Here is a 24,739-nt window from a genome sequence, read left to right on the forward strand (position 1 = left end):
GTCACACAGCTAGGGAGTGGCAAGACCCGGACGAAAGGCTGGGCCCTGACGCCCTGGCTGTGCCCTGTTCTGAGAGGCAGCTTGGCATGGCAGAGGGCGGACTGGACAGTCAGAACCGGGTCCCAGCCCTGGCCGGTGTGGCTCAGTGTGTTGGGTGTCACCCTTGTCCGGCGGTTGCCAGTTCGATTCCCAGTCAAGGGCACATGCCTAGGTTTCAGGCTTGATCCCTGGTGGGGGCATGCGGGAGGCAGCTGACTGATGTTGGGCTCTCACATTGTGTTTCTCTCTCTCCCTTCTCCTTTCCCTCTCTCTGAAAATCAGTGATCTATTAAAAACAAACAAGCAAACAAACAAACAAAAAAACGGGGTCCCAGACTTGGGACATGGAACATCTCTGAACCTCGGTTATTTAATAAAATGGCAGAATCAGATCTGCCCGTTTGCCTCATGGGGCTGTTGTTGAAAACGAGAGATCCATGAATGCTGCCCTGCACCCTCTTTCCTGTGTTTGAAAGTGTGATGTCCTGGGCTGCTGGCCCATGCACCTGTGGTGGGTGGAGCCGCCCAAGGGGGCCGGGCAGAAGGTCAGGGAAGGCTTGGTACTTGAGTACATCAGAGCCCTAGCCCTGGAGATGGCTTTTGGCTTCTGGCCATGGACCAGTCTCAGCCCAGTTGGATCACAGGCCAGACCAGACCTCTGCTTCCTTCTTTTTCCTTCCAGCTCTTTCCCTGGAGCCTGTCCCATAGTCTTGTCAAGAGCCAACCGGTCCATGGGCAGGAAGGGGTGGGGGCAGGGGGTGTTCATCACAGCGTCTCCAGTCCAGAGCCCCCTCCTTCACCCCCTTTCTCCGTAGGACTCATGCCTGCGTTGCTGTGGTCCCCTCTCCCGACCCTCCCTCCCCTTTGGATCAACCTCCCGAAGGTCGGTGGCAGAAAGGAGGGGGAGAGACAGAAATGATGATGACTTTGATTTTTCCTTCTGCCGGAGCCTGGGGAGGGTGGTTGTTTTGCTTCCTGGACCTCAGCGGAGAATTCTCTGCCAGACAATCATCTCGGCACTTTCGCTGCTTTCTGATGCTCTGCTAACTGCACAGGGTCGGCTATTAAACGGTCATCAAACCTCAGCCTCTATCCCATCAATAGTCATAAAGTGGGGGAGATAAAAGCCATCAGTTTTCCATTATAGCTGAAAGCAATACTGTAGATAGCTATTTTCTGAATGCTGCAGATAGATGTATTTTAACTAGATCAGGGTTCCAGTGGCCCCAGCTCAGCCATGGGCCCTGCTGGGCCTGGGATCACCTGTCAGGTGGTTAAAGTGGAGTAGGGCCAGGCTTTCTCTTCCTTTGCCTCCCTTCTCCGTGGAGCACTGAAGGGACACACCCTCAGGAGGGAGGTGCCGGGTGCACGCTGGCAGTGGGACTGTGGGCTTTGACCCTTCATTCTGACCAGATACTGTGTATAATGCCAGGCTTGTGACCTGCTCATTCTAGAAAGAGACCACTCTCCTCCCTCACTGCGGCTTCGGGCAGGCCAGGGGTGGGCCGGGGCAGGTGCCTGGTGATGTGGGGGCATCGGGCCTGCCATCTGCACCCGGAGAAATCTGGGAGGTGGATGTGGAACGTCAGGGGGTGGCTGTTCCTGATACACAGTCTCGGGAGCTTCCCGCAGATGAGCAGGCCATTTGGAAATGGACTTTGCAATCAAGCAGCTGGCAGAGAGCAGCCGGCAGGTGAGTCTTCAGAATGAACTTTTCAAAGTGCTCAGATCCAGGACCTCCTGCCTCTGGTTCCAGGAGAATCTGGGGTCTGAGCCCCGTGCCTGGTGCTCCTCTCAGGTGCCCGAGCTCAAGTCCCCGAGATGGTCACTTGCCTCTGCTCTTCCTGCCCCTGGGATCTTCAGGGACAGGTCCCTGCCCAGAACGGAAAGTGCCCATTCGTCCGAGAAGACCCTTCGAGGTCAGCACCTCTCCGCAGTGTCTCCTCCCTCGCCCTGTACCCGCCCCGCATCGCTCTGTCCCAGCCAGCAGAGCTGTTCTCAGGGTGACTGTGCCTGTGAAATGTGTGGACTTGACTCCGCAGCATTCTGGGGTCAGACCACATTTCCTGATTTTCCCAAACCAATTACAGGAACTGTCTTCCTCCCCAGGCAGCAGGAAATGCGATTCCAGTGGATTGAGCTTCCCGGTTGTGGCCCGCGGGTCCCGGCCACCAGCAGGGGAAACTGCTAGGTGCGCGGCCCACCGACCGTCAGCCCGAGGGGCTGCTCCGCGGCCGCCTCACGCGGGGCTGGGCCTGCAGCACCTCTGGGCACTCCCGTGTCCCCGCGGTGTAAGCTCCACTGACCCTGACTTGCCTAGAGAGAGCCTTCAGCCTTGGGGCTCCGGGTTCAGCAGCGCCTGGGAGCCCAGGTGTCCTCTGCCTCGGGGAAGGCCTCTCCGCCCAGTGGCCTTCTCTGCCCTCCTCCTCCAGCCCTGGGCATCGCCAGCTCTTGGCCAGCCTTCACGAAGCTTCTGAAAATAAGGCCTCTTCTCAGTGACAGGCACACCCAGGCCTCCTGCCTCAAAATCCGAAGGAAAAGACCTCCCAGCAGTTTAATTCTTGTCGTGTGCCGCGAGGAAGGCGAAACAGCCGCCTTCTCTGCCAGGTTACCCTGTGGCAGGCAGCTCGCCTCGCGACGGGGATGCGCCCCGCCTGGACCCAGCCCGGCACACTGAGGGTGTGGTGACGCTGGGGAGTTCTTGAAGGCTCTGCTCCCTAAACGGAGGCTGTAGGCAGTAACTGCCTGTCCTTGATGACACGTGCTGCCCTTGACTACCTGTTAGGGTGCACAGGGGGCGCTGGCGACGCCTTCCAGGGTTACCGCCTCGGAGCTGTCTGCCCCCGCGGTGGCCCCGGAGCCTGAGTTTGGAGTCACTGTGTTTTGCTCCTTTGGTGTTTCTGGCTCCTTCACCGGGTTGGCGGCCACGTCTTGAAGGCTGTGTCTGCCCCGGGAGTTTGGCTGGTTTTTCGTGGAAGGGAAACAGCACCTGTGTGTTAGAACCAGGCCTGCTCTAGGAGCCGGCAGACTTCGGGTGAGGAGAGGGGGTTTTCTTGGCGGCGAATGGGCTGTTTCCGGGCGTGGGCACTCTGTGCCGTGGGCCCCACGCTCTGCGGTGCTTCTGCGAGAGCCCATCAGGTAAACAGCTTCTAAAATGACTTTGGAAAAGGGGCAGAGAGCATACGAAGGTCCTTTGGAATTAGAGTTGGCTGTTGGGGTGGATAAGGATAAGGAAACTTTGTTTTCTCCACACACACACACAAAATAACCAAATCCTCATGATCTTCAGTTTGCCTGACTTTGGGTTACAACACAATTTTACCATTTTATTGTCATTGACCGTGGGCCCAGGGATTCAGATCAGTATGGCTGTGGTCTCGGGTGGGTGTCTCTCACCCTGGAGCTGTCACTTCATCAGCGTGTGGCACGGAGCACGGGTTGGGTGATGGGGACAGTGATGCCAGTCCTCAGCAGGGGCGCCGGGAGGCCCAGGTAGACCTTCTGTTCAAATACAGGGGAGATGGAGCTGGGACAGCGTCAGTAGCTCAAAGGCGGGGATGAGCCCTGGGCCAGAATTCTTGGGTCCTGCCCCCAAATCAGTCTGCACCCCCCTGGGAAACCTCAGGAGCATGCTTGGGGTTTGCCCTTTATCTGAACCGACGCTGAATGAAGTGATACTTATCCCAGCTGTTGTGTTTCATGAACTGTGACTTGCCTTATTTCTGGAATTTGGGGCTGGGGCAGGGAGGATATGGTCTGAGGAGAATGTGGGCTCAGGGCATCAGTGAAGTTCCTGCCACCAGCCAGGTCTGTGCACTCTGTCTTATGGGTCAGTAAGTTTGCATGAGAAGATGCAGGTGTGTGTGTGGGTGTGGGGGGGTGCTGCATACATGCATGTGGCTGAAAGGGGTGGGGGACAGAGATACCGAGGAGCCATGGCATGTGGATGGTGTGAGTGGCTGAGGATTAGGAGGGGCTTGCACATGGTGGGGATGCACTGGTCTCCCCTCCCTCCCCTCCCCTCCCCACTCTGGCACACAGATGGGCTGGGGGGTTGTGGTGCCCCACGCCCTCTGGGCGGCAGCTGGGCCACAACACAGAGCTGTCCAGATACCTTTACAATTTCCCTTCTCCCCCCAGAGGGGATGTAGGGTGTGCCTGGCCCGAGCCCCCTTGGATTCTCTGGTGGGGGGTTGGTGTATGACAGTGTTTCTCTGCGGCGCAGCCTGGACGCTGCACCTCTGTGTCTAGATTACTGAGGCCTGAGGGCAGGACTCTTCTGTGTGGCATCCGGTCTTCCCAGGCTCAGGGACACGGGGGCCAGGCTGGGACATGGCTTCAAAATTTCTGTGGTTGGAAGTGCAGAAAGGAGAGTCATTTCTTGGTGACAGCGCCTAGGTCACCGAGCCCTTTGGGGGTGGCAGTGGGGAGGGGAGACTGAGTGTGTTCTTTGGGGGCTGAGTGTGCACTCACACAGGACTGCAGAGTGAGTGCATGTGTGTGTAGCTGTGCACGAGGGGTTCTGTATGTGAGCAGGTCTACGTGTTGTCTGTGGGTTTTGTCAGCGGGCCCTGCCCCAGTGTTTCTGAGCTATAGATGCTATTTCTATAAAGAAATTGCCTTCTTCAGTAATAATGAACCCAGGTTTTGCACAATTGTGAAAGGGAAAACCTGTAAGTGGAAGGACGGGCAGGCGGGGACCCCCCCCCCCCCAAAGGACCCCTGCTACTCCCTACAGGCCTGAAGGGTGGCACAGCCCGGTTCCCTGCCAGACTCAGGCTCCAGTGCAAATGCCTCTCCCCCACAGCACAGCCGGATCAGACCAAGATCTTTGTTGACAATAAAGGCTCAGAGGAGACAAAGGGGATAAACACAGGGAATAACCTGCCCCATTGACCATCCCCTGCTGCATTTGCTCCCTGGGGCTAGCTGCCCCGCCCTGCTCTGGTCTTGGTCCGCCCACGCAGTGGGTGCACTGGGATTGGCTGGGCTCTTTGCTGCCCAGACCCCAGAGAGCAGGGCTGCCGGGGAGCCTCCCCTGGCCGCGCCGCTGGCACGGGAATGCCACTCCCTCAGGAGGCAGGCTTGCCCAGAAGGGTGACCTTCCCAGGCAGGTGACACTGCCGGAGCTCTCCTGAGAGGCACCGTGTCGCCGTTAGAATGCTCACGCCTGACCTCACGTGTCCTTTACAACCCTTTAAGGCGGGCACTATGATTATTCCGTGTTCAGATTAGGACACTGAGCACCAGAGATTTTAAGTGACTTGCCCAAGACCACACAGCTTCTGAGGGGGAGCAGAAGCCGGAGGCAGGGTGGCTGCACAGGCTGCCTTTGCACGGTTCCTCTGCTTTCTCTCCCCCAGCGGCCCGTCAGCTGCTGGGCTCGTGAAACTGACCCGGTCTCTCCGAACTCCGATGGAAACGGAGTCCCTAGGTTTGGGGCGCAGGAATCCAGTTCTCCCCGGCTCCGGGGGTGGTCACAGTGAGGCTGACAGCAGAGGTGTGCGGCACATCCGCTGGTGGGGCTGGACTCAGCATGGCGCAGGGCCTGTGGAGATGGTCCTGGAACATGCAGCCTGACAGACTAGTCTGCTTTGTGGAGCCACCTGTGGGGGGGACGTTGCTGGTGCCGTCACCTTGTCTGCGTTCTTGTGAATCTTTCCAGGGGGAGATGGAGTGCCGGGCTGGAGTGGCCCAGATCTATCTGCTGTTTACTTGTGTGGAACATCCAAACACTTTCGTTTTAATGTCCAGCTGGCATTTGTACTATTAAAATGACCCCTGTGTGTTTATCCTCTGGAAACAATGAAAGTATTTGCTGTGAATCCAGACAGCCATTGGAAATGGGACATTAGAGTGGAGAGACCACTGTGGCGTGCACGGGACAGACGGGTGGGCCTGAGCCTCAGAGGCTGAGTTAAAGCAGCCGTGGTTGGGCAGGAGTGGCAGAGCCCTGTGCAGGTTGGCTGACCCCATTACAGTGTCCTGCGTGGCCTCTCTTACTCCTGCTGGGGCACAGCTGGCCCGGGGACCTAGGAGTGCTCTGGGGTCCTGAGGAAGTGAGGCAAAGGCCCCACAGCTGCCCTGGCCTGACCCGTACAGGGAGGGGGAGAGCACAGTAGGAATTGTTCCCCCAGGGCTGTCGCTGCAGGTGTAGGTCCTGGGAACCTGATGCTGGAGGTGTCTTAGTCCTCTCCCCCGGCAGCCCAGGGGACCTACCCAGAGGAGGCCCCAGTAAGGGTGGAAGAGACCCTGCCTGTGTCCTGTGGGAGCTAGCCCCAACACTGGGCGGGCAGCAAAGACCGAGACCGTGGAGAGTGAAAGCCTGTCCTTGGCAGAGTGGCTGCCCCCCTGGACACACAGAGGGTCTCAGCCTACATCTGAACCCAGCGGGGGTGGGGGTGGGGTGAGGTCAAGGGCCTGCTGCAAGGAGAAGGCTATGGATGTGCGTGAGTGGGTTGAACATTGTTCCTTCCAAAATGCATGTCCACCTGGGACCTCAGAACGCGGCCTGCTTTGAACAGGGTCTTTGCAGGTATAAGTAGTTGAGACGAGGTCATCCTGCAGTAGGGTGGGTCCTGAGCTCAGTGACCAGCGTCCTTATAATAAGGGGAGCGCACACAGACACAGGGAGAAGGTCACGTGAAGGCGGAGGCCGAGACTGGAGTGACGTGGCTACAGTCCGCGGAATGCTGGGAACCGGCCGTTGGGAGAGGCAAGGGGGGCGCCTCCCTGGCTCCTTCTCGGGGAGCAGGGCCCAGCTAACACCTGGAGCTCAGACTTCCAGCCTTCGGGATGTGTGAGAATTAAGTCTTTTGTTTGTATTGTGGCACTAAATCCACTGAGGAGGCCCCCACACTTCCCAGGGGCTCACCGGCCAGAGAAGGGTGGTCTGGCTGCTGTTACTGTTGCCCCAAGGCTGGGGGCTCTACAGAGTTCATGATGGGGGTATCCCCTGGGAGGCGGGTAGGAGAGGACTCGAATGAGTAGCTGTTACTCAGGAAAGGCTGGGCGAGGCTGAGGGGGCTCTCTGAGGAGAGGGAGGGAGGGACGGTGGGCACAGGCTCTCGGTGGGGAAGGGTGGGCGGGGTCTGCTCTGGCGGAGGGAGTGCTGAGGTTTCCGGGGCAGAGAGCAGAGCTGGAGAAAGACCATGGACTGGGGCAGAGACAAGCTGGACAGTAGGCTTGAGGGGGCCAGCCTTCCTCATGGCAGCAACGCCATGGGTGGAGCCTGGATGTCATTCTCAAGGGCAAGGGGGCAGAGCGGGGTCAAGGTCAGGCAGCACTGCCTCTGTCCTTGTGACTGTCATTCCACCTTGGGCCTCTCGGATTCTGCTGCCACCATCAAACCCCAGAGGGCGATGCTCGCCTCCCGCGGGAACAGGGGCTCCACCTGTCCACACTCCGAGAGGACTGGTGGCCGTGGGCCTGGCTGCAGTCCCGCCCAGCACTTTCCAGCCAGGCCACAGCCACGTCTTCTGTCCAAGCCACGTTTCCGTCTCTGTGCAGTGGGGAGCTTTGCGGCACCCGTCCCGGGGTGTTTGTGAGGTTCACCGTGTTGATGCTGTGAGCGGTGCTTGGCGGGCGTGCAGTGAGCAGCCCAGACCGCTAGCTGTGCTTGTTTAGTATTGGCGCTAGGTCTCAGGCCATGCAAAGGCAGGGCTGAAAGGAAATAGTTATAGAAACATGAACAGCATACAGCACGGGTTTCCATGGTACAGGTTTCGGACCCTGAGCGTCTGGGCTGACTCAGCACCCTGACGGCTCTGTGTGGGCTGGGCTGTGGGCTTCGGTGAGGGCTTCTTCCCTGGTCCCTGCCCCGGGAGTCCCAGCCTCCCCAGTCCCCCGTGGCCAGCAGCACTGGTCCCTGCCCCGGAGTCCCAGCCTCCCCAGTCCCCCGTGGCCAGCAGCACTGGTCCCTGCCCCGGAGTCCCAGCCTCCCCAGTCCCCCGTGGCCAGCAGCACTGGTCCCTGCCCCGGAGTCCCAGCCTCCCCAGTCCCCCGTGGCCAGCAGCACTGGTCCCTGCCCCGGGAGTCCCAGCCTCCCCAGTCCCCCGTGGCCGGCAGCACTGGTCCCTGCCCCGGAGTCCCAGCCTCCCCAGTCCCCCATGGCCAGCAGCACTGGTCCCTGCCCCGGAGTCCCAGCCTCCCCAGTCCCCCGTGGCCGGCAGCACTGGTCCCTGCCCCGGGAGTCCCAGCCTCCCCAGTCCCCCGTGGCCAGCAGCACTGGCCCCTGCCCCGGAGTCCCAGCCTCCCCAGTCCCCCGTGGCCAGCAGCACTGGTCCCTGCCCCGGGAGCCCAGCCTCCCCAGTCCCCCGTGGCCAGCAGCACTGGCCCCTGCCCCGGAGTCCCAGCCTCCCCAGTCCCCCGTGGCCAGCAGCACTGGTCCCTGCCCCGGAGTCCCAGCCTCCGCAGTCCCCCGTGGCCAGCAGCACTGGTCCCTGCCCCGGAGTCCCAGCCTCCCCAGTCCCCCGTGGCCAGCAGCACTGGTCCCTGCCCCGGGAGCCCAGCCTCCCCAGTCCCCCGTGGCCAGCAGCACTGGTCCCTGCCCCGGAGTCCCAGCCTCCCCAGTCCCCCGTGGCCAGCAGCACTGGTCCCTGCCCCAGAGTCCCAGCCTCCCCAGTCCCCCGTGGCCAGCAGCACTGGTCCCTGCCCCGGAGTCCCAGCCTCCCCAGTCCCCCGTGGCCAGCAGCACTGGTCCCTGCCCCGGAGTCCCAGCCTCCGCAGTCCCCCGTGGCCAGCAGCACTGGTCCCTGCCCCGGAGTCCCAGCCTCCCCAGTCCCCCGTGGCCAGCAGCACTGGTCCCTGCCCCGGGAGTCCCAGCCTCCCCAGTCCCGTTGCTGGCGGCAGCAGCAGCGTGTGTCCGTGTGATGGGAGCATGACTGTGGGCCTTGCCCCTTGGCAGGGGCTGGATTGGAAGCCCCAGCTCTGAGGTCTCTGTTAGGGAGAAGCTCAGAAATCTCCTTCGGGATGATCACTCTGACTTCTCAACCTCTCCAAGCTGCTGGCTCTGAAGATGGAAGCTTGGGTGGCACTCTGTTCTCCCTTGTGACTGCTGCTTTCAGAGCGGGAGGGTCCAAAGGCATAGGTTTAGAGAAGGTTGCTGTATGAGGGTGAGTGGGAGTAAGTCCTAGCCTGGGGGCTGACGTCCAGAGAATGTGCATGGGCTGTGACTCTAGTCATTGCAGCCTGGTCCAGACACTGACTTTCATTCCTGTGGTACCATGACACGTGTACCTGTATTTGAGCCCAAGGTGGGCTGGGGACCAAGGAGACTATTGCATCTTATGCCAACTCCTGAACGCCCCTGGGATATAGTTATTTTTTATTTCATTTATGTTCAGTTCTATGCACACAGACTTTTTTTTTATCTTCACCCGCGGAATTTTTTGTTATTTGTTCAGATAGAGTGGGAGGGAGAGAGAGAGAAACATCAATGTGAAAGGGACACATCAAGTGGTCGCCACCCACACGACCCAACCAGGGCCGGGGACAGACTGCAACCGAGGTACATGCCCTTAGTGGGAACCGAACCCGGGTCTCTCTGGACCACAGGCCGACGCTCTAACCACTGAGTTAAACCGGCCAGGGCTATGCACACAGACTTTTATTGTCATGGAGTCCTGGACACCTTCTTTAATGTCAGTCTTCACCCCTTGCTGACCCTTTGCCCACAGCTCATCAGGCACCAGCTGTCGGCTTGCTATTCCCAGTTTGCTTCCTGGTTTGGGGCCGTGGACCTCTCCACGATTTGCAGATGCACTGCCGCAGAGGAGTGTAGTAGCTGGGCATTCAAAGGAGACACCTCCCACCCGCTGCACAGCTGGTCTGCCTTCCTCACTGCCACGGACTCACGTGTCAAAACTCAGTCAGTACACCCCACTCCAGTGCAACAGTAGACTCTACTCTCTTTCCTTTGAACACCAACATCTCTACCACCAGCAAAATGCAGATGAAATTCAGGTCACCAATAAAGACATCCAGTGCATATCTAGTAGGCCATGGGGCCGTGAGGAGGAGCACCATGAATCACCAGCCCCCGTGCAAGGCCACCCACTGGCTTACCTCCTGTGTCAGCAGGACAGTTCCTTGGGCCCTGGGGTCAGCTGTCATCAGCCTGGTTGGCCTCTCTCCCTTCAGGCTCGGTGTCTCTTGGGGTGTAGTCCTCTTAGGGCTCTCTTTGAGTGGACGCTGACTGCCCACGGCCCCTCTTGTGTCGTGGTGGGTCCGGGCCATGGCTGGAGGCTTTCCACCCACTGTGTCTGACCAGCCTTCATTTCTTCTGCCTTGTTTGACTCCCTGCAAGGGGCCTTGTCTGTTGCCCTGCCAGCTGCTGTGCTTCCACCTGGGCCGACACACTGGGATGCTGCTTCCCACCTGGCACCCCAGAGGTACCCCAGGCGCAGCATTAGGAAACTAGAGTTAGTTTTACAGGGTGTGCTGGGCGTCCAGCGGTGTTACGGCCAACTCACGGTATAGCCTGCTGGGACGAGGACTACCGCCTTCCAGTTCCAGTTCCCCTGGGGGCTTTAAGCTTTGCCAGTGGACCTGGGGAGTCCTCCACCCAGTGGACAGAAAGGAGGTTGGTGGTGGACTGTGTCTGTCTTAGTCCACCCAGCTGCTGTAACAGAAATGGGTGGCTTATGAACAACAGGAATTCATTACACAGTTGGAGGCTGAAAGTCCAAGATCAAGGCGTTGGCACACTCAGTGTCTGGTGGGAGCCTGCTTCCTGGTTCATAGATGGCCTCCCATTGTGTCCTGGGGCCGGTGCTCTGTGGCGTCTCTCTGTGGCCCTGACCCCATCAGGAGAACTCCGCCTTCATGACCTGATCATCCTCCCAACAAGTACACATTGTGGATCAAGTTTCAACATGAATTTTGGGGGACACAAACATTCCGTCTACAGCAGACCCTCAGGGGCTCCTCCTGCTCAAACTGGAGCACAGGTGTCCTGGGAAGGCTTCTGCTCTTTGCATCCAGACTCTGGACCTCACTGTAGACTCTGCCTCAAGAACCCACTGTGTGCCTTCCCGTGGCTGGACCCCTGCCTGCTTTCTGTCGCACCATTGGCCATGATGGACTTCCCTCTCTCCCTGGCCTGCCCCCGCCGGTGTCTCAGTGTCCAGCCAGGCGTATCTCCCTCTGTACCCTGTGCCCCTTGGCAGAGCCCTGCAGGGCACGGTGAGAGACTTGGTAGGAAGAGTGAGGAACTTGACTGGGCCCCAGAATCTGCTCGTTCTAAGATAAATGCATCCAAATGCTTGATGAGCTAAGAGTCTTCTTGCTCCTCGCCTGGTTGTACGTCAGATGGGAGTCACCATCTTTTTCCTGCCTCATGGGAATGAATGGTCTACCTGTACACTTTATCTTCTCCTTGGTGGAAGCCAGAGGCTCCAGTTCCAATTCTCAGAAGCTCCAGGTCCTGATGCCTCACTGGTTTATAGCAGAGGTTTTTAGAGGGCCAATGACTGCTGTCCCCGAGTGGTTGCTGTGTCCCCTCTGATTCCCATCCAGCCCACACCCTGGAAGGCACGGTGGAAGCTGAGCCTTTGCAGGACTGTAGCTTCGAGTACTCAGTGTTGGTGCGGTACCAGGCACGACTCCCAGCCCTCTGATTGCAAGAGGGTTCCTGAGGTTGTTGCTTGCTTTGGAGTTGGAGAGAACCCACACAAGATTTAGGACTTAGGGGGAGGGCCAATGATTGGAGGAAGGAGGACTGTACCCGAGGGGCTCCGGTCTGTGTCTGTCAGGGTACAGGGCCCTTGCGCAGGCGTGTGTGTGCTCACATGAGTGAGCGCCCTGCTTGTAGGCGAGACAGAGCTGTGTTCTCTCCTCCCTGGACGCTGCCTCTGTGTGCTTGACCTTAGCTGGCAGGTTGGAACCCCCAGTTTATAGATTTTACTTTTTTAAAGCCCTTTTTGTGAAACACTAACCTCAGCGAAGGAGAAAGAAGGAAGAAAAGGAAAAAAGCTGAGTTCAGCAGCTGCAGTTTGCTGTATTTTTCATCTTGCCTCAGCAAGTTGGGGCCACAAATAATCTGGTCTTACATGCTTCAGCAATGCCGCTGCGTGCAACTCCCTCTCCTCCGAGGGCAGCGATCCCTGGCGCCGGCGCCCCTCCCCGGCCACCCCACCGCCAGGGCCCTGTGGCCAGGATAGGAGCTCCCAGTGGGAGGCGGGAGCACAGGGGCAGGTGATTAACTTTGCGATGGTTTCTGGAATCAGCTAAATATTTCCCTTTAACCAGTTTCCCCAGCCTGCATCCTTTGTCAGTTCAGGGAAAAGGTCATTGACCATGGACGTCGCCTTGACGAGCTGGTCCAGAGAAGCACAGTACTCCTTAGTCTACATAGTGAGAAAGACTCCTAGTGATGGCGCAGCGGTCCCCGTACTTGGCAGGAGGAATGGTCTGTGTGGTCTGTCCTAGAAGGCCCGGAAGAGAGACTGAGGGTCCTGAGGGGGCTTGCCCAGTGCTCTCCGAAGCAGGCCCACCCACACCTGGCCCTTCCTGCTTCCCCGTGGGTGGAGCTGTGGTGTGCAGGCTCCCACACCAGCCTCCTGTCCTGCTTCGGGGTGGTGCTGGGGCTGGTCTGTCCAGTCAGCTGAGGAAGAGAATTGGGTGTCACAGTCCTGCCTCATTCTGTCTCTCCTTCTCATGTTCCTAAGGAGAAAGGACTAGACAGGCAGATGTGAACTCTGTTTTCCAAAACTGCCTTTGCGGATGTGGCTTCATTCCAGATAGTCCTCTGTGCAGGTAGCAGTTGGGCCCCGAGGGGCAGGGGTGTTTCCAGGCCACGGCCTGTGTGCAGCGGGTGTTTGACCCAAATACTGTGGCCTGGCACTGACCCCCCTCTCCGCGGCTCGAGAACGGACAGCTCCCCGGCCTTTCTCCACAGGGCCCGCTGGACTCCCTCTGTGGCGCCTTCATCTTCAGAGTGGTGCTTGAGGATGTGTGTTGATTCTTGCAGGCCCCTGGGGCCTCCTTTGGAGAATGGCTATTACCAGAGATAGCAAAGATGCGTTCCCAAGTTCCCAACAACTGCCAGGCGGGACCTGAGGAGGAGAGGAAGACAGGCCCACAGGGCACCGTGGGGCGGAGCTGTCTTGTTGCCAGGCTAATGTGGCGTTGATGCATCGGGCTGTGCTTCCTGCTGGAACTCGGCTCGCAGTTTCATTTTTCAAGGGGAGGTGTTAGGATGGTCCTTGACTCTCCTCCTGCCTAGAGGAAAGTCTTCTGTGCCTTTAGATATAGTCCTCATCCACCACCCGCCCACCACCCACTCATCCAGCCACCCGCCCACTCATCCACCCATCTACTCACCCATCCCTCCATCCTTCTCCCATCTCTCCTCCTCCCATTCAATGGCTGCTGAGCTCCTGTTTGGTGTCCAGCCCTACTCTGGGCACTGAAGACTCAGACGCGAATTGAATGGCTTCTATTCTGAACAATGGTTCTTCCCAGTTGGGAGAAACAGATATTAAAAATATAACTTATATGTGGTTGGTGGTGTAAGTGCAGTCATCAGAGTTTGTGCAACATGTTTCGAGTTGGGGCAAGGCACTCAGAGGTTTCTGGGAGAGCTGGTGTTGGAAATGGGCTCGAAGGGTAGACAGGAAGAGGTTTACAGAGGACATGGCGGGGGGCAGGATTCCCGGGAGCAGTAGCACCGGGAGGTAAGGATTGGAAACACCCTGGTCGGGAGCATGTGATCCAGTATTGCTATAGGGTTTGGGGTGGGAGAGAGGAGGAGGAGTGTGAGGACCGAGAAGATGACAGGGAGCCGCAGGGGGCCAGTGATAGGTAGGGATCCGGGTGGCAAATGAGGGGTTGTTGAAGCCCAGGGAGTCCTCCTTTGGGGTGTTAGTGGGGCTGTAGTCGCCAGGGTAGCAAGTGGGCACAGTCCTAGGAGCTGTATAGGAATCTCCATTACTGTTGCCAGCGATGACTAGACCACTGTTAGGGATGAGGACGCTTCCGGAGGGCAAGGAATGTATCCCGCTTGTGGCCCTGTAATGGCAGAGCTGGGGTTTTGACTACAATCACTGTGCCTCTCCTGTTGGTCTGCAGTTTAGGCTAAGCATGCAGCTCTGCCCCCCCCCCCCCAATGTTATGTTTCAGGAAAGGTGATTTGATGTAAGAACCTAGTGGAATCTCTAAGAATATGCTGGAGAATACTAGGGTTTGGATGGATTGCGAAGGCTGGGAAACATTCCCTGGGGGCGGACGAGGGGACGTGCTGAGTGACAAGGGTGGGGAGGGAACTGATCTCTGAGTGGGAGGTCCTTGGCGTCTGGAACAGGAACAGGAAGGTCAGAGCAGCTAGACCTAAGAACAGAAAAACTAAGCTAATGAGAGCCCAGGTGTCAGGGTTTCGGGCTAATTACCAGGGTCAGGAAGACCATGTGAGAGGCCGACCACTGGCCTCTGGGACCTTGCCCGCTCCTTGGCCACCACAGAATCACCTGCTCCCCAGACTTGAGGGTGGGAGTCCTGCGGCAGGGGGGGAGCTGGTGGCAGGAGGGAGAGAGGGACGGAATCTAACCTCATACCACCAGCAAGAGTCATATCAGCGTTCAGAGAAAGTTGAAAGAAATCTTTCAGCTTGCTGGCTACCTAGCTCAAGGCTAACCACACTCTTAACACAATAATAAGTCAATCCTTGCTAAATAATTAAATAGAGAGCCTTCATAAGTATTGACTTAATGTGACAGCAAGTCTATAGTGACTTGGGGTTTGCTTATGTAAACACAATCTCTTGTTCAGCTTACTTAGCAGTTCAATGAAATAGAACAGTCCTTCAATTAAAATCAAATGATGCGTACATTTAATTCTTTTCTCTTTTTACTGGGTAATAATAGATTTGGAACACAGGTGAAGGGCTTGGGGACGAATGGAGAAAAGGCTGCCTGCCCACATGCCTGTGTGTCAGGGGACTTCAGGCCTGTGTCCAGCGGGGGTCTCCAGAAGAAGGAAGCGGCCTGACTCCGTCTCTGGCCCCAGGAGGGAGATCCACGCGGGCTTCCGTGGGCGGCCCTGCCAGACCGCCCTGACCCTCTCCCAGAGCGGGCTTCGGTTGGCCACTGTGGTTGGTGTGTCGGGTTCTTGCGGGTGGCCTGGGTCTAATTTATTGCTTCTGGTCAGCTGGGTCCCATGGCTCAAACCACAGCCTCTTCAGGTCATATTCTATGGACGCTCTCATGGCTCATCTGGAGGAGAGAGGGGCTGCCGGGTGAGCTCCAGACTGCGTGGAGAAGGACAAGGGGGCAGGTGGCACCCCACTGGCTCCCTTGGATACTGCCAGAGGAGAAGCAAACCTCCCTGGTTCTGTGGCCACCACGTGGGGATTGGGGGAGCGTGGTGGGCTGGGAAGGAGATAGCTGGGGCCCAGCCAGTGGCTCAGTGGATTGAGCGTCATCCCACGGACTGAGAGGTCACGGTTTGATTCCCAGTCAGGGCACAAGCCCGGGTGGTGGACTCGATCCCCAGGGGGGCTGCAGGAGGCAGCCGATGGATGTTTCTTTCTCATGTTGCTGTTTCTATCTCTCTTTCCCTTCCTCTCTGTCTAAAAAATCAATAAGAACATATTTTAAAAAATGATCAGACTTCAAAAAAAGAGGGGAGGGAGTGGCTGGGTAGGGCAGGGGCAGCATGGTGGCAGGGAAGACCCCTTGGCTCTGGAGCTGAGATTTGGAGCAGTCTGTCGCCCTGCTGCGATGTTGAATGAGGGCGTTAACCTCTCCAGGCTTCTGTGTCCTTATCTGTAAAGCAGGACAGTAATGCCACTTTCAGAGGCTTGTTGTCGGAGTACAACGTGGTGATGTCAGTGGAAGCGCTTTGGGTGACTCTGCGTAAGTGCAGGAGGTGCTTGTTAATAGATGAGAGATATTATGTCCCTTGTCCTGAGGGGAAAGCGCTGTGCCTTCTCCAGTGTTCCATGCTCAGGAGTGGTTAGCGGTGCCCCCTGATCTCAGTAACGGCAGCAGACATCGATGGGCACCCGCTACCTACCAGGCACTGTCCAGGCACTTACGTACATTTGCTCACTGGGCATCTCATTCTGTCCTCACCATGACCTTGGGAGGCAGGTGAGGCAGCGGAGGCCTGGAGAGGTGTAATGAACTACTCAAGGTCACACAGCTAGTGAGTAGCTGAGCCAGGGCTCAAACCCAGTCAGCACGACATGATGTTGGAAGTCGGCCCCCATGACTAGGTGTGCTTCTGTGGAGGGGCTGGGCCGGGGGAAGAATTCAGGGGCTCTTGTGAGTGGAGAGCAAACCGGAGTGCAGCAGCCTGCCTGAGGTCTTGGTCATGTCCAGAGCGTTAGACCGTGGCACAGGCTCTGTCTCCACCCTGCCAGCTCCCAGGAATCGGAGCCGCCCTGACGGGGAGCCTGTTCTCTGAGCTGGTGGCTTTTCTCTCGCAACCCTTTGTCTTGTTGATGCTTCTGGAACCAATAACATTTTCTCTAACTGAAGGCCAGAAATCATTGTTTATAATAAGCCCTGTACAATTCAATTTAAAGAAATAATTACAATCTTAGAGCAACTTTATTAAAAGAGAGCATAATGGACAGCGTAGTATATCAGCATCTTTTGAAATTTCCTTCTGGATCTTGTCATACACTCACCATTTCCCCAGATGGTGATCAGGTGCAAAAACTGTGTTGTCTCCTGCTTTTTATCCCTTAACGTGATTTCAGGTTTGAATTTTTATATATTGGCACAATCCACATCCTTGTCAATTTTAATAACGATGTAGCTTTCTGTGGCTTCTCTGTCAGCCGGTCCTCTCCAGGCCAGCGGGGGATGGACCCGAGGCCAGCCGCGTCGTCCTGAATCTTACCGTCATTCCTGTCCAAGTTGCTCTCCTGAGGTGCTTCTGCACCTTTGGCTCTTTCACGTGGGTTGGTCAGACCCACTATGGGTTTGGGTTTGGGTCTGTGTCCTTTCCAGTGTGGGCCTTTCCTGGTTGCTTTGAACTTGGACAGAAAAGATTATATCAAAGCAGAAAGTGAAGCTAAATAGTAATTGTGTTTTTTTTTTATCCTCACCCGAGGACATTTTTCCATTTTTTGTTCAGATAGAGCGGGAGGGAGAGAGAGGAAGAGAGAGAGAGAGAGAAACATTGATGTGAAGGGACACATCAAGTGGCTGCCACCCGCACGACCAACCAGGGCCGGGGACAAACTGCAACCGAGGTACATGCCCTTAGCAGGAACCGAACCCGGATCTCTCTGGACCGCAGGCCGACGCTCCAAGCGCTGAGCCAAACCGGCCAGGCTAAATAGTAATGTTTTTACTGTTTTAAGTGACAGAGACCCAATTAGCTTAAGAAAAATGAAAAAGGAATTTATTGGTTCCCAATAAAATACAGAAGTGTGCAGGGGACTATTCCAGGACCCAAAGAAATAGGTCCCCCCCCCCACCTGCTTGTTTCTGCTTCTCTTCAGTTTAGCTACTATTTTTGTTGTACCATGAGGTTAGAACTATGGTCCCCAGTTCTCTGGGCTCACATCTGTGCTGTCTCAAAACCAGAAAGACACCTTGGCTGGACTGGCTCAGCAGCTAGAGCCAAAAAGAATGTTCTCCTATGCCTGCTCCCTTTGAAAGATCTCGGGGAAGAGGCCTGTTTGGCCTGGTTTGTGTTACTTCCTTCTCCCTGGACCAGTCAGTGTGGCCAGGAAAAGAACTGTGTGGCTGGTCCCGCCTGGGTCATGTATCCCCCTGCAGCCCAGGAGGGTGGGGTGCCTGGTTGACCACCTGGCTGGAGGAGGAAGTTCCCAGCACATCCCCAGGGGAGCAGATCTTCTGGGCAGAAAGAATAAGCACCCAGGGTGCGCTTTTGGAAAGCACAGGAGGCAGGAAGCACCTGCCGTGAGGCAAGGCTGCCGTGTCCTGGAGGAGGCAAGACAGGCTGGAGGGCCAGGCCGTCCACAGTGAGCCCCGGAGGTGGGTGAAATCCACCTCCCCTTTGTCAGTGTCACTTAACTCAGCCCTGCACTGCTGGAGGGGACCCAGAAAGCCGTCCCAGAGGCACATGGGCCTATTAAAGCCATTTGCTCTGCGGTCCCATAAATGAGCTGTGAGCCCGTTATGAGTCATTTGCTCTTCTTGGTAACCCTTGTTGGCCTCCATGAAATGTTCAAGTGTCCTGTTGGTTTACGTGAGGCAGTGCTGGTGGCTACACTGGAAGCCATGGTGGCCCGTGTCCGCGAGCGGGAGACAGGACCCTGTCCTCATTGCCATGTGCCTGGCCCAGGGTGCCAGCCACGGGGATGTGTCTGCGTGTGTGGCCTCTCGGAGCTACCCTGTCTTCACTGTGAAGTCAGGAAACCTATCTGCTTTACGAGGTGGTTCAGAGAAGTCAATGAGAATAGTGTCCAGCGCAGAGTAGGTTCTCAGTAAACATCCGTTCTCTCTCCTCTTTCTCCACTTCTCCAACTAGAACAATGGTTTCCTAAAAAATTGGAACTTGGGGAAGTTGACAATAACTTCAGGCCAAAAAGCCACATATCTGCTAGCTTTGGAATGTTTGGGGGTTCTGTGGGAACAATGCACCCCAATTTTATATGAGGTCAGACAGATTTGAGAAAGTAGGTGTTTGGTTAAGGTGCTTACAGTCTGGACCACGGGAGTGTCTCGTTCATGACTGGTACCTGTACTTTCTCTTGACGAAGACCAAAGCATGGAACTCAGAGGTGTGTCCAAGTGTGACTGTGTTAATGTGGCGACAGTGTGTGTGTAAACATGCGTATTTTTTGCCATGTAACCATGAGCTATGGCCTGAAGCATTGCTTTCTTCGTTGTCTGGGCCACGGAGTGGGGGTAGTGCAAGCTGAGACCAGCTCCGAGCCTGTGCAGACCTCAGCTGCAGCCTGCCCGGGTCACCTGAGGCTCGGTAAAGGTCAGATTGCTGGGCCACGCTCTGGAGTGTCAGATCTGCTAGGTCTCCGTGGGGCCCGAGGGTTTGCTTCTCTACCAAATTCCAAGCTGATATTGATGCTTTGGTCTTCAGACCACACTGTGAGAACCACTGACCTGTAGGAAGTCCATGCTCCCCCTCCACCCAATCTGGATGATTTCTGCTTGTGAGGATTGGTCTTCACAAATCTCCTTGACTTTGCACATCTGCCCATCAGATAGGATAAGGTGCAGGATACCCAGTTCAGTGTGAATTCCAGACCAGCAGTGGAAAACTGGTTAATACAAGTATGTTCCAAATATGGCATGGGGCATACTTATACTAAAAAAGTGTGTTATCACTTATCTGAAGTTCAAATGAAATGGATGTCCTGTATTTAATCTGGCAACTGTTTAATCAAATTGGGAGTCAAGTGTCTCTGCCTCTCCTGCTGCCTCTCTGTGAGTGAATGGGCCACAGCTGTGGTGAAACAGCCCAAAGAGGGTCCGCGTTGGGGCAGACCCACCTGCTGCCGGGCTCATCTGGCCGACTTCACTCGACCCCTGCGAGAGGACGTGGCTGCTGTTCACTTGGTTCTCTTGCTGGCTGTTTTTTTTTTTTACCTGTCTGTCTTTCTCTCATGCTTTCTTTTATCCCATCTCTCTCTTATGGGGGCTTTTAAAGGTAGAAATCCGTGAAGTTCTGGGGCTGCTCCAGGGAAGTCTGTCCTGGCAGCGAGAGCAGAGTCCAGGGGACAGGTGACATCAGGGCTTCTGCAGGGCACAGCGGCCTCTGGCCCAGAGATGGCCCAGAGATCCCCAGCTGCTCGCTGTACACCGGGAAAAGGATAACATTGACTTTGGAGACCACACCTGCCAGGGCTGGGCTGGGAGCAGCCACGTGGCTGGCGTGTTGTGGTTGGAGTTGAGTGTGTCACGGGCTTGAAGGAAGTTGACACCGTGTGGTCTCTGATGCTGACAGAGGGCTCCGGCTGCCCTGGACTTCAGTGTGTCTTGAGGGGTAGAGAGGACCTGAGCAGTCACAGGCCTCTGGAGACTTGGGTGGGACATCCTCCTAAATGGCCTGTGTGCCACTCTCGCCTGCCAAAGCTCCTGGACACCGGCGGTGGAGGGATGGAGGGACAGAAGGCTCAGCTTTACTACACCCGTCCGCGGGGCCAGCTGCTGGTCTCGGGCCTGCTTCCTCCCCTCCCGGTGCTCTGCGCAGAGCTGCGGCCCCAGCCTCGGGAGCAAGAGGGCCCTTCCCCGCTGGTGCCGGGGTGCTGGTGTCTGGCCAAGGGGCCTTGTGTGTGTTGCTGGCTTTGGGGACCTGTGCCCCTCCTGTGTCCTCAGCGTGGCATGAAAGTGACTTTGGTGTAGGAAGGACATCGTTCTCCTGCAAGGTGACTCGAGCCTGGTGGCGAGGGAGGGGTGAAGGAGTTACCTCTCCCTGATACGTTCACTCTGCCCTGCATGGGGCCCAGATCCACCTTGGCAGGGTGAACAGGTATTTTTTTCTCCTTTTAGACACAGGGAAAGCTGTTCCCTGTTTGTCCGTCCAGTGCAGGCACAGTGCTGGGGACGAGGCGCCTAGGTAGAGATAGAGGGAAGGGAAGGTGATTGATGCCTCTTCTCTGGCCCCACCTCTCTCGTGTCCCCGTGCAGGAGGCAGGCAGCATGGCTCACCCCGTTTGGTAACTGTGGACACTGAGCGCAGGTCACGTCATGGGCAAGGGATGGGCGGAGCGTGGCCTTGGAACAGGCCTCTTCTCCTGGCAGCGGGACTGCCCCCCCACTGAGGGGTCCCACTTCGTGTGAACTCTCTTACCTCTGCTCCCTGGCTGGCTTCCTCTACAGCCCCCCTCCTCTGATCGGGGTGTTGCTTCTTTCTGGGGCCGTCATGTTCTCCTTATTCACACTTTCACTTGAGCAGCCTGTGGCCCGGTGCCACCTTGAGAGCCCGTGGGTGGTGAGGCCAGTCAGGGTTCCTGGTGTCAGTGCTGGGGCACCCCTTGCAGCAGGGACCTGAGGCCTGCGTGCTGGGTGGGGGCGGAGCTGTCTGGGAGGCTCTGCACCCCAGAGGGGCCCTCAGGCCTGCTCAGGGGGCAGCGTGCCCCCACAGGACCCTGGTCTGCCCCCTGGGAACATGGGTTTCAGTTGGAGAGACCAAACAGGTTAACAGCAGTAAGTGTCTATGCCATTAAGTAAGGAATTGCCTGGTCCAGATGTCGTCTGCAGAATACAGAGTTGGGAGAAATCCATGCGAGTCGCGGTCAGAAGGGCTTCACTGCACACTGGGGAGGTAGCGCGAGGGAGCTGGGCCCTACCTGTGATCGGATGGCTTTGGAACAGGCTCCTGTGTGTTGGCTGAGAGATGGCATCTGGGCGCCCTCTTGGCAGAAGGAGATGGGAACCTTCAGCCCTGCAGAAGCTCAGGTCTGGCTTGATGCCGCCCACCTTGGTCCTCCTCAGTGCTGGGGCCTGGCCATAGCCTCCTGTGGAGGGAGACGTACTGAAGCCACCAATGTGGCCTTTGAAGGTGCAGGGTGAGCTTCCTGGAGCTGTTGTGACAAAGTGCCATGAGCTGGGGGGCTTAACACAGAAATGTACTCTCTCACGGTCTGGAGGCCAGATGTCTGAAACCGAGGTGTCCTCAGGGCCAGGCCCCCTCTGAAAGCTCGAAGTGTTGCCAGCATCCTTGGTGTGCCTGAGCTTGGGCACATCGTGGCAGCCTCTGCCTGCACCTGCCACGTGCCCGTGTCCCTTTTCCTCTTCTTACAAGGACACCCGTCATTGGATGGCAGGTCCACCCACTCCACTATTACCTCGTCGTGTTTACATCTGCAAAGAACTTCCGTCCAACCAGGGTCACGTTCACAGGTTCCAGGGATTAGGGCAATAACTCATCCTTTTGGGTGACACAAATCAACCCATAACAGGTGCTTAGAGACTGTGTTGTCTCCAGACCCCCTGACTCTGTTAAGGCCTCTGTGTCCTCCCAGGTCTGGGGTGTGGCAGAGACCACCCCTCGCCCTCTCCTAGCACCTGCCTCATTTGCTGGCTGCGGAGTGGGCAGATGCTGGCCTTCCCTTCAAGATGAAGCCTCCTGTGGGGCCGGAGGCTTGGCTGGGAAAGCTGCTATTCCCCGCTTCGGGGCTGGGTGGTGAGGAGCTAGCGGTGTCTTTATGGACAGGAGGCAGGGCGGAGATAACTGCGATCCCTGTCTTTTCCTGTGAAAGACAAAATACGTTTACAGTGCCAAGAACGCTGGCTCTGGAAGGCCCTGAGGGCTTTGCACAGGGGCAGTGGGGCCTGCCAGGCAGGGCGTGCCCCCGTGTTGGTCTGGGGCGCAGGCCACCGCCCAGCGGCCCGGCACCCAGCTTCCCTGAGGCTCAGATGATCACAACAGCCACCTGCCAGACCTCAGCGTTCCTGTGGGGTTCCGACAAGGGGGGCTGAGGAAGCACCTTGTGTGAAATCACCTCCCATTGTGGTGGATCACACCCGACACAGCAGTCACCGCTGCGTCCGTTCTCCGTGTCCAGTTCTGCAGCATGAAGGACATTCACGTCGTGCGGCCGTCACCGCCGTTCATTTCAGAGCCGTTCTATCTTCTTTGACTCTGAACACACCTTTCAAGCTGTAAACCAAGAGCATGTTTTATTTATTTGATAAATAAGGAAACCAAGTCCCTGAGAAGCAGGGATTCATCTAAGGTCAGCTGGGATTTGGGGGCACAGCTGACGGGAGAGCCCCGGGCCCCTGACACAGTTAGGCGCCCATGATCTTCCGTCTGCTCACCTCGCGGCCTCTGCAGGCGTCGGGGACACAGGAAACCTGTTGGGGTCCAGTCCCTCCAGAGAGCTTCTTCCCTCTCCCAGCCTCCGACCTCCAGGACCCTGGGCCCCGGGCAAACCTGTGGTGGGACCCACACAGCCACCTGCAGTGAGGGTGGCGCCTTCAGGCCGTCCAGGGCACGCTCTCTCGCTCTCTCTCTCTCTCCCCCCTCCTTCCTCGAATGGGACAGAGTCCCTGGAGAACCTGGGGGCTGAACTCAGGGTGACCTTTGGGATGATTTTGTGAGGTACCTCATGGCGTGGAAAGAGCGGGGGTAGGGAGTCAAGGGCTGGGTCCTGGTCCTTCTGTGGTCCTCTCCCTGAGCATGTGTCTGTTGAGGTCCTACTGTGTGCCGGCACTGGGGAACAGCAGTGAACGAGACCCATTACTCACTGCTTGCCGCTGCTGTGAGACCAGGGACAGGACGCGTGAGGACCCCGTGGAGGGAGGCAGTGACGGGGGAGGCGGCGCCCAGCCAGGCTGTGTCCAGGGCGCCAGAGTGGAGGGACAGAGCGGGAACTGCTGTGGTGCACTGGGCTCCATGTGACCCTCCACATCGGGGGTTGGGGACGAGGGACAGGTCGGGTCACACAGCGCCTGCCTCCAGGCAGCTCATGGCCACCGGGGAAACACAGGGTTGTGCTCAGATAAGAAGTGGTGTCACCGGAGCCCACAGAGGAATGGGTGATGGCAGGTTACGTCACCGGGGAGGAGAAGGCTGATTCTACTTGGTGGGACCCAGAAGCTGGTGGTTTGGGGCAGGGTGGGCTTTGCTCTGGATCGATGAAGAAAAGATGGGTCAGGAACGCCCTCTGGGTATCTCACTCCAGTGGGATTCTTGTGCCTCCCTGCGGCGGCCTCCTTGCACCTCCAAAGCATCCTGCAAGGCCGCCGGGGCAGGGTTCACGTACCCGTTCTGCGTGGGGGAGAGTGATGTGAGGAAGGACCTGGCAGGTGGCCAGGAGTGCAGCCAAGCAGAAGGTGGAGCCCAGCTTTCCTGCCTCAGTCCTGGACCTTTCTGGCAAACCCGCTGCACATTTTCTTCCCTGGCTGAACAATCTGCAGGGTAGAGGTACTTGAACGGCGTGTCTGGCTCCCAGGAGTCCTGTCCTCTAGGAGCCCCCAGCCTTAAGCCCCGACAGCTGGGGGCCCCCAGGCTCTTCCTCTCCCTCTCCCTGGCTTCCTCCATCCCAGGAAGCAGGAACCCCTCTGCCGAAGAGGAGGCGGGGAGGCAGCCGCGCTCATCCATTCTCTCCATGGGTCTTCTCCCGACACCAGGTCGCGGCTGGCAGACTTCCACGCCAATTGTCACGCCTCCTACCAGACGCTCACCGGCTGCCCAGCTGACAATTACCAGGCATGCCTGGGCTCCTATGCTGGCATGATTGGTAAGCCACCCCTGTGTGCTCAGGCTCACAGTGACTCTGTGCTGCCCAGTCTCAGCGGGCAGCGGCCGAGGCCCAGCTCAGGCCAGTGGGTGGACAGCCGGAGCTGGCCTTTCATCCGGGGCGGTTTCGGGCACAGCTCCATGGGAGACCAGAGGGAGGCTGGTTCTTTATGATGGGGGAGGAGGCCCCAGGGACCTTTTAAGTCTTTCAAAGTAAGAAGAAAAAGTAACATTGCGTGGTCTGACATTTCGGGTGCGTGACAGGCAGCTTACGTGACTGTCTAATTCTCATGGCAGCACTTCCTAGGGAGGTGCGGGGCTGTCCGCGTCACGATGGCCACCGAGGCTCAGAGGGGGAGGGGCTTGCATAGGTTCACCTCGCTGCTGAACGTTGGCGCTGAGATCCAAGCGCAGGGTGCGAGCCCAGTCGCGCTGACTCCGGAACACACCCCGCTTGGCCGAGGAGAAAGCAGGGGCCGTGCTCCAGGAGGGTGTTGGGCGTGTCTTTGCTGACCTGGCCTCTCCTCTGTGCGGTGGCCTCTGCCCCCTGCTGACCCCAGGGGTCCCTGGAGTA

General features: G+C 57.5%; 1 protein-coding gene across 1 annotated transcript in view; it reads left to right on the forward strand.

Moving 5' to 3' along the window:
- GFRA2 (GDNF family receptor alpha 2) overlaps positions 1-24,739 on the forward strand; it is an 85,278-nt gene that overhangs the window by 49,463 nt on the left and 11,076 nt on the right. The window contains exon 5 of the mRNA XM_036240463.1: positions 24,057-24,166. Coding sequence (XP_036096356.1) covers positions 24,057-24,166 — 110 coding nt within the window. The remainder of the gene's footprint in view (positions 1-24,056; positions 24,167-24,739) is intronic.

Source organism: Molossus molossus, unplaced genomic scaffold (genome assembly GCF_014108415.1).
Source record: "Molossus molossus isolate mMolMol1 unplaced genomic scaffold, mMolMol1.p scaffold_m16_p_4, whole genome shotgun sequence".
In the NCBI taxonomy this organism is placed as follows: domain Eukaryota; kingdom Metazoa; phylum Chordata; class Mammalia; order Chiroptera; family Molossidae; genus Molossus; species Molossus molossus.